Below are 10,408 nucleotides of genomic sequence, written 5' to 3'. Positions count from 1 at the left end.
TCCCGATTAATAAGCGTTATAACAATCACAGTTATAGCTTCCGAAGTTTATAGCACACCACCTATATCAAATGAATAATAAATACTGTTTTTAGGTGCGGCGCGTTGGTTATACTTATAGGCGTGTTGAGAGTTTCTCGAAATTTCAGGTTATGCAACAATACAAACGCTACACTAGCGATTACGTACACACGTATATTGTTGATTCTTACACTCAAGAATCTTCTACAACTTTAAAGAATAGGCGGGAATTTCGTAATACATATTTAACAGTATAAGTTATGTATATTTCTACATATAAATATAATTTAAACAAACATCGATATTAAAATAATATATAATAGTAAATCCTTCACAAGTATGTTAAGGCTTGTACACATAACGGGGTTCATATATACTTTGTAATTGAGTATGTTACGCCTGCTACACAAAGGTGTTCATATGGGCCTTGCAATTCAATATGTTTTGGCTGCTACACATAACGGTGTTAATAAGGGCGTTGTGGCTTAATGTGTTTCGTCTGCTATAAGTAATGTTTCAACCCTCCAATTACCGACTTGTTTATGTATCATTCAATATCTGTGGGGCCTACATATAGCATAATATTGAGTAATTTTAAGTTTTTGACTGTTACAACATTCAGTGTAAAGAACTGACCAAAACTGGATGAAACCCATCAGTAATTAGTGGTTCGATGTGGACCCCATTGCCAATTCTAGGGCTAACTTAGATATTGAAGTTCTTTCACAAAGCTTGATTTTTCAATCATAGTATTGAATGAAATATATTGTTGTAGTTTTGTACTATGATCAAAATCTCACTAGAAATTGTTCATAAAATGTTACATCTGAAAAGCTATAGCATGCCAGTTAAAAAACAGATCTATTACTAATCTCACTATGAGCTATAATTGGACTATAAAGTGTAATCGATATAATAATCCATAAAACTAGACTCTAACTATTTATCAATATTCACTAAAACACTATACAAATATGTGTATTATTAAATTTTGCATGATTAACTGAAACCTATAGTTAGCATTAAAACTATTCTTTGAACCAATATATCTGTGGACTATTATTTCTATTTTTGCAAGTTATTAATAATGAATATAAGTAAAATTTATTTCTTTAAAGTATCGTTTTGAATTTACTTACTGATGGAATATATTTTATTACAAGTTATAGCTTTTACAGTAAGTAAGATTGGTTATTAGAACAGGTACGACTTTTCGATCACTGGTGCGATCATTATCAAGTGTACTTGAGAATGATAGCACCAATGATCGAAACGTCGTACCTGTTCTAAAAACCAATCTTACTTATTGTAAAAGCAGTAACTTGTAATATACTATTTCTTTAAAGTTTTGTTAACATTTTAAAAATATTAATTTTGAGCTTAATATACATATCGATTATCACAGTAGTTCCTTCTTTATGATACACCAAACTGAGTTTTAATAGCTTCACTACTTGTGAGAGTACCATCAATTCAATAAACTGAAGAGCTTAACCTGATAAGGTCCTCTGTAAGTCTACGGACTTACAACGCTAAAATTTGTGGTTCGATTCCCTCGCGGTGCACAGCGCGCAGATAACCTATTGTGTAGCTTTGTGCTAAAACAAACAATCAAAATTTAATCTGATGACAGCATAACAAACACAAGTAGTATTAATCAAACCAGTCGGAACCCACACTGAGATTTGCAACTTTTTTTTCATATAGAAATACACAAACTAGTTGAAAGACTCATTCTACGCCAGCAATAATTTGGAGGATTATTCTCGTAAACCCACCCATTTCTCTTTACTGCCAAGTTTTAGAAATGCCATTTCAAATGCTCATCGTTTCAGATAATCATTTTAGATTAAAGTAAGTAACCTACTTATTTACCTGTCCAAACATGGTCTCCCAGCATAGTTTCCTAAGCTGTTCTCTAGTAGATTCATCGCTATGAAGAATAAGTTGAACGATATCTTGTTCTTTACTACATTCACTACCCAGACACTCAGCAGTTGTTGTTGGCACTTCATTTCTAAGTGTTGAGCCTTTAGTGACGTCAGATAAGCATTCTAAGCCGTCGCAGCTTGATAAGGTGGATGCATTAGCGAAGATAAGATCTGTTGTAGATGAGCTGGTTGTAGACTCTTCATCACTATCGTAGGAAACTATTGGTGTTTTACTAGTAGTCGTCACTAGAGGATCTACCTCGAAAGGCCACGTGGATGACATAAAGACGTCGTTTTCTGACATTTTTTTTATGCCTTCAATGCATTTTGATATAAAAATAACGCAATTGTATATAGAATCGTTTATCTTACTATCTATTTCTTGAATGTGATTAGCTAACCAATTTTGTAATGATTTATTCAGGATTAATGAGTAGGTGTCATTGTGTACATCGCTGATATTGGCGAAAGGCGTTTTAAGAATTCTATTCAAGACATCATCTCTGAACGAATCTGTCTGAGTTGTATTATTGTTTTTTACCAAAGTAGCATCATTTGAAAAATTAATATCTGTATAGTTCCAAACATTCAGCCACTCGACAGCGTCATTATCCTCTTCTATTCCAGAGAAATTATAAAAACCGTTCTTGTTTATCAATCCATCTTTACTTTCGTTTGTTCCATTTAAGCCTAATTTTTTTTCTGCTGCTACGTTTCGAATCCAGGACAGAATAATAGTTGTACAGTTCAATAACAAAGTAAAGTTACAGGCTGTTGTTTTAGGCTGAGCGCTGTCGTTTTCTGCGTGTAATAATTGAAGATTTAAGCTAATAGGCGTGTGGTAAGGTTCAACCATCGTAGTATTCAATGTTTGGTAAAACTCGCTCGATGGGAAAACTGTCGATAAAAATGTCTTCTGTTCCAGCAGTGTAGAAATATTTGTCTTCAACTCAAACAGTGCTGTCGTCTGTGAAAATCGGAAGTTTCAAACAGTACATATGACCATCACATAATGTTTTTATACAATTAAATCCATTATAGTTATGGAATTTTAAAGTTATTTTAGTTAATTTAGTTGTGTGAATAATATTATGTTATTGCGCCTAATTTATTATTCGGTATTGTACGACGAACCAGCTGTTTAATGATTATGTCACACGTTGTTTTTCGTATCATCAAATATATTTCTTTGTTTTGTTGATCCAAACTATGCTTAAGAGCCTTGAAAATTGCAGTGTGGCGAATCAAGGAATGCATTAGGCCTCTACGTCACATATTATATTTTCAATTTTACCTTTGGTGAAATGAAAGGAAATCTATAATATAACAATTAAAACTATTATAACGTGAGGCTGGTTAATTAGTTTATTCAAGTCTAAACGAGTTTGCTTGATATCATCTATTAGCATTTCTGATCATTACTGGTGAAATTTCTTCTAGTTGTGTATTTACTGCAAAAAACGAAATAAACATTTACTGAAAGAACGTGCTTGTAACTAAATGTTACTGTTTTTATTCAAATGTTGATACAATTTCCTTACGTAGAACAAAAAAAAAGCATTATTATACAAACCCATTAGCGTTGAAAGTTACTTTCCCCATTTCCTATTAACATTTTATTTGTCTATTTGCTATTAATTATTTTCAGTATTGAAGCAAAAAAAAAAATGTTACAACGTTTGGGTTTATAAAATCTTGAGCCATATTTCTTATTTTAATATCATTATATCAAGGGCAAATATCCATAGATATTCTACTGTTTCGGGTTTATTCACATTTTTTTATAAATTACAATCTTAATTTATCTTTTCTTCTGTTATTTTTACAAAAATAATCTTGCAATAAAAAAAAAAGTAAGTTATTTTGTGTGTTCACGTTTCCGTTACAGAAGATTGTTTTGCAGAAGATTTATAAGTAAGTTATTGTTCACTAAAATGTTTTAGCCAAGATCGATTAGAAATTTTTGGTCTTTCAATATTTTAATGTCGTTAAAATTTAACCAATCCTTAACATTTTATCCTTAGCCTTTTAAAAGCAGTTTATTTACTCTTTCTAATAATGATTGGACTTTCCTTTATAAGAATAACTCGGTTAAGTTTATTATTATCACTTATCGACTTGAAGTAGTCACAAAAATGCTTTTCTTTGAAGTTATCTCTCATAGAACTTTATTTGATGAAGTCATACCGAGATTTTAATGGTTAACTCAATAATGATAATCATTGTTTTCATTATGACAGTTTAAAATGTACCGAATTGTAGTATTGCATGAGTTTTATACTCAGTTGCAATCGTTACAGATATAAAAAACAACAAAATGATCAACTTTATAGATATTAAGTTTATAGTAAAATACTCATGAATTTGTAAGTTTGTGTATTTTTTTTTTCAGATAACAACTTGCTGCGAAACTCCAAGTTATATAAAAATGGAAGACAACAATATGCAATAATAATAAAAGAACAGAATATCGTGTATAGTAATTAGTTGACCACTTTTATCCTGCCAGAAGACAAACGTGAGACTGAAGAGGACGCACGAATGTGTCGAAACTAGTTTCTCTAATATCAGACTTCTGACAGTTTGTTCGGTTTACTGTGTGGTTTTTCACTAACGACAATATGCGTTTCAAGATGGAAGACAAAAGTATGCGTTTCTAAATCACAAGCTTAAAACTAGATTACAAATCTCTAAATGGATAGAACAATAGAATAAAAAGGGGGAAAATATCAGTACTAAATACTTTTGCCTCCATATAATATGTTTATACTCCATACATGCTTGCTTTATTAAAACAATGCATTATTGAAAACCTTAGGAAACATAAGAGATCAGCAAAATAAAGCTGCGTCGATATTTCTCACGTTATGAAAAATGTTTAAATTGTAATTCACATATTTGTCTTTCAATGAGTCTAACAATAAACTGAATAATTTTTACTTACCATTTTGTCCACTTTACCATAAAGAGCAAAAATCAAAGTGTACAGATTCAGTAAGTATAACATCAGGATTCTGTATAAAGAGACAAATAAAGTTAACATTCAAATACTATTTAGGAGAACAAAGTGATCTCTCCTTATTGATTAGTGTTAAATTACAATGGAATAATGTAAAAATAAACGTTTTCATTTAAGATAGGTGATATAAATAGACAGTACCTAAGTAGATAGGAGAAAAAAGTACGATAGTTATTAGAATAAATTCAAGTACACGTAATAAATAATTTCGTACATAAAATTAGAGAGTTCAGTAGCCATTTCAATTTTTTCCGATGCTACAGCCTTTAGTACCTATTTACGAAAATTATCAGTTTTTTAGTGTGTTGTTTTCGAAAATGCAAAACATTTTGGAATAAAAGAGACTATAGAAACACGTAAAATTTAAATTAAAACTTATATTTTTTTAGGAATTCTATTCGCTGAAAATTAAACTAATTTTCATACAGCCTATAAAAACAATGAAAATAATGCCGCGCGTGGCGCGGGTACCTTTGATGGCGTTTAATAATAACCGAGAAAAAATTGTGTTGTTGAGGCAGTTAACACATAAATATAACAATAATTGTATGAAGAGAAACAGCCAATACCCAGTGAAAATCATTTATTTCCTCAACGTTTCAACTTATGGCTATATCGTCTCCCGGTGAGACAGCTGTACCGACTTACAAAGCTAAAATCCAGGGTTCGATTTCCCGCGGTGGACACAGCAGATAGCCCAATGTGGTTTTGTTCTAAAACAAACAAATAAATACGACTGTATCAAGAATAGACACCGTAATAACACAAGCCGAGTCTTAACTGAATAAACAGCTGATGTAATTCAAAATATTATCAACGCGTTCTAATGTATCGTCTGACAATAATAAGAAGGTAACAATAACAAATGTCTGACGAGAACATAAGCACCTTGAAAAAATATTAATTTAAAAGCGAAAACAAAATGATGAGACATATAAACCTTCACATCTAATGAATATTTAGAGGTAAACCGTATATGTAGTTATAGTCACTCATACATACACACACACACACAATATATTATATATATGTATATACACACACTTTAGAAAAGAATAAAGCAGAAGGTACTAATACGTCCATATCTACATACAAAAAGTCACCATTTGAAGTCATTCTGTCCTTGGTAACTAAAGCCTTTTCATTGCACTTTCTGTCTAGGAAACTGTAGGCCAAGAACTCATTGCTATTTTAAATTACATCAGCCGTTTGTTCTGTTAAAATTGCAGTCTTGATAAAGCCGTAAGGTGAAACGTTGAGGAAATTAATGATTTTCACTGGGTACTGGCTGTTTCCCTTAATTAAACATGTTTATACTTCAGGGTACACTGTCTATCTCTATCCAAAACGACTTACCGAGCAAGCTGCCATCGAAGTTGTACACGTGGATGATATTGTTCCAACATTCCAATCAGTTCAAATAGATTGGGAAATACAATTGAGATGAAAGAAACGACGAACGTTACCTATAAACCAGAAACTCTAAACAGATAAACAAGTATTACATTTTTACATAACGTTCCTTACAACATATGTAATTTGCAAATCACATCTTAGTTGTTGAGTTACGTTATTCTGTAACGTTTTGGTCAGCAATCACAGGTTGTAATAACAGTTTTTGCAGCTTGTTGTTGTCAGTCTTTTAATGCTTATCCTGAGAATAATAGGTTTTGGTTATCGTTTTCTTATCCTGAGAGTAACAGATTTGGGGTATAATTTTCTTATCCCCGAGAATAACAGGTTTTGGGTATCGTTTTCTTATCCCGAGAATAACAGATTTGGGGTATCATTTTCTTATCCCCGAGAATAACAGGTTTTGGGTATCGTTTTCTTATCCCGAGAATAACAGGTTTTGGTGATCATTTTCTTATCCTGAGAATAACAGGTTTTGGGTATAATTTTCTTATCCTTGTGAATAACAGGTTTTAGTTATAATTTTCTTATCCTTGTGAAAAACAGGTTTTGGGTATCGTTTTCTTGATGGTGTCTTTAAGATGAGCACCATCAGTTATAATTAAAATTTGTATATTTAATGTCAGGTATCAGAAACTGTTACAAACGTATTCGAATGTTACGCATTTTAAAAGGCTTTCTTTAGGTTGAGTATCATAATATATCTTATCAGTTTTGTGACTTATGTTGAATATCATAATATATCTTATCAGTTTTGTAACTTATGTTGAGTATCATAGTACATCTAATCAGTTTTATAACTTATGTTGAGTATCATAGTGCATCTTATCAGTTTTGTAACTTATGTTGAGTATCACAATATATATTATCAGTTTTGTAACTTATGTTGAGTATCATAGAACATCTTGTCAGTTTTGTAGCTTATGTTGAGTATCACAATATATATTATCAGTTTTGTAACTTATGTTGAGTATCATAGAACATCTTGTCAGTTTTGTAACTTATGTTGAATATCACAGTATATCTTATCAGTTTTGTGACTTATGTTGAGTATCATAGTGCATCTTATCAGTTTTGTAACTTATGTTGAGTATCACAGTATATCTTATCAGCTTTGTAACTTGTGTTGAGTATCATAGTACATCTAATCAGTTTTGTAATTTACGTTGAGTATCATAGTACATCTTATCAATTTTGTAACTTATGTTGAGTATCACAGTATATCTTATCAGTTTTGTAACTTGTGTTGAGTATCACAGTATATCTTATCAGTTTTGTAACTTATGTTGAGTATCACAGAACATCTTGTCAGGTTTGTAACTTATGTTGAATATCACAGTATATCTTACCAGTTTTGTAACTTATGTTGAGTATCACAGTATATCTTATCAGTTTTGTAACTTGTGTTGAGTATCACAGTATATCTTATCAGCTTTGTAACTTGTGTTGAGTATCACAGTATATCTTATTAGTTTTGTAACTTGTGTTGAGTATCACAGTATATCTTATTAGTTTTGTAACTTGTGTTGAGTATACAGTATATCTTATCAGTTTTAAATTGAGTATCATAGGTTGCTATTACGAGTTTCTAAGTATTCCACACCAAAATATATTTTAACAGTATTAAAACTAATATGAGGTTTTGCATTACGTGTCAACAGGTTTTTCGATATTATTTTACATATGATGTTAGATTTAAGTGTTTTTCATGATGAGTTTTGCAGTTTTTAATATAAGTTAATTATCATAGAATGTCTAACTATATTTTGTTTTGGCTGTCACCTTTGACCTTAAGAGTTTTCACACAAGGGTCTATCTTTGCAACATTTGTACTTTACGTCGAGTTTCATTCAGTTCTTCTTTGTCACAGTACAAACGAACTATTATTGTACCTTGTTTTATGTCTCTCACTGTATTTCCTCTTGGATATCAGAAAATTTCTGTCAATTTTTATTTGTTGTACTGAATTTCACAGCACGTATTTTAAGTTATTGTATTTTATCTACGATAACACAGGATACTTTATCAGTTTTTGCGTCTCAGTTGTGTATTTACGTATGTTTAACAGCTTTTTTTAAAGTATGGTTTTGATCTTAACCACAGGTAGGATAACAATGTTCACACTGCATTTTAAAGGTGAGTTTTGTTTATAATATGATGAGAGTTGCCTTATTCACCATTGTAAAATAAAAGCAGTCTTAGAGTATCACAACATAAAGCAGTATTGATACATTTTTTTCTACGTTCTACATGTAGTTATGATACAACTACAATATTCTGAGATGGTCATTAATACGAAACGTTTCGTACGCGTAAAACGGCCAAAAGGAGAGAAACATAGCTATAAATACAAAATTCGCACCTCATTCTGTCTCCACCAACTGGACTCTGCTTCAGCTTCTTGAGATCGCTGGACAACCAACACGACAGCATAAGCACTGGACGCCAGCAGAATAATAACCATGAAGTTGGCGATAATTCGCAAGATTATCACCTTCCAACTATAACAGCAAAAATAAAATAATATAAATATACTCGAAGTTAATCACGGTGATATTTTGTAATAAAAGCACTGTTGCTGTGGAAGAAGTCGGTTTTATTATTTGTCATTAATTTAAACTTTTCTAACACATCGCACTTATGCACACTTAACTACATTGTATAGGGGCAACTCAGTAGAGAGCACATCTCCGCCACGCAGTGTTGATCATATTCGGTTTTCAAAAAAAATACGAAAATGTGTCCGTATGTCCGTCGTTATCAACGGACACTGATCATTTTTGGCAATGAGGAATAATATTAAACTTATGTCCACCAAGTTTCATCAAAATCCGATCATTTTTGACTGAGCTATAGAGCAGATATAGTGTAAAAAATTGGTTCCCATATTAACAGATAGGAATTGTTTGGATTTTTGTGACCTTGCTGTGGCCTTGGATTTTGACCCTCCAAAACTAGTCACTTCTTAGTTAGATCATAGTCCAAATGTATATTAAGTTTCGTCCAAAACCATTCAGATGTTTTCGAGAAATCTTGCTGACAAACACATGCACAGGGGTGAAAACATAACCTCCGTCCACCTTCGGTGTCGGAGGTAATAAACTGAAAAAAATTTTACTTCAAGCTATATATAAAATGTAAATACATATCTTTTTTACCTTGTTATTCATGTCAGTTTTTCAAATTATTTTTACACACACAAAAAAGTCTTTTTCTCGTGAAAAACATCTGAATTCAAACAAGTTTGACATTACGTTAACATTTACTTAAGCAGAGACTTTGCTGTAATAGTAGCTACTCATGTATTTAAGTTTATGTTTAGGCAAGTTAGATAGAAAGGTTTAGTTTTAAAAGATAAGCCAGAAAAGTTAAAGACAGTATTCATATGTTTCTAAGGTAAAATCTCATGTCCAGTAAATTGCATTAATTCATAACTGTGTTCATTTCTGGCGGTGTTTTCGGGTGTAATCCTAAAAACATATACTCGTGGAGTTTATCTAGGAAATTTTTGTTAGGCCTAAATGAGTCAATATGCTAAGCATCAATACAAATTAGTCATTCTATAAATATTTATGACTCATTAAATTATAAAGAAAGTTAGAATGTTTATTAACAGTTGTGCAATCGTAATTAATCTGTTGAACCAAAATAAAATGAGAACTTGGTAAGTGGAAAATAAATATTTGACTCACAAAACCCCGATATTTTAGTTAACATTCATGCGTTTGCAATAATGACTACAAAACAAAGTTTAGCTACTATTCTACATAATGAGGAAAAACGCAGCAGGGTGATCACATATTAAGGAAGTATACAGACAATGGCAATCTTTCAGGAGCATCACAAACTATATTTCTGTGAGTTTTATACTTGAAATGTATTATAACCCCCCCCCCCCCCCACACACACACACACTAACGTAAAGTACGTACGTAGTACGAACTAACTAAACTAAATTAACTTACGTTAGTAGTAAGTAAGTAGTTACGTTACGTTCCGTACCACCACGTACTTACTTTAACTTT

At 31.6% G+C, this 10,408-nt stretch overlaps 1 protein-coding gene across 1 annotated transcript in view; it reads right to left on the bottom strand.

The window, feature by feature from the left end:
- The window catches only part of LOC111087312 (transmembrane channel-like protein 2), a 77,676-nt gene that overhangs the window by 25,176 nt on the left and 42,092 nt on the right, over positions 1–10,408 (bottom strand). The window contains 4 exon segments of the mRNA XM_022393552.1: positions 1,896–2,918; positions 4,896–4,965; positions 6,327–6,436; positions 8,746–8,884. Of these exon segments, the coding sequence (XP_022249260.1) occupies positions 1,896–2,918; positions 4,896–4,965; positions 6,327–6,436; positions 8,746–8,884 (1,342 nt within the window).

This window comes from Limulus polyphemus, unplaced genomic scaffold (genome assembly GCF_000517525.1).
Source record: "Limulus polyphemus unplaced genomic scaffold, Limulus_polyphemus-2.1.2 Scaffold2002, whole genome shotgun sequence".
NCBI lineage: Eukaryota > Metazoa > Arthropoda > Merostomata > Xiphosura > Limulidae > Limulus > Limulus polyphemus.
This window is presented reverse-complemented; position numbering and strand designations above follow the sequence as displayed.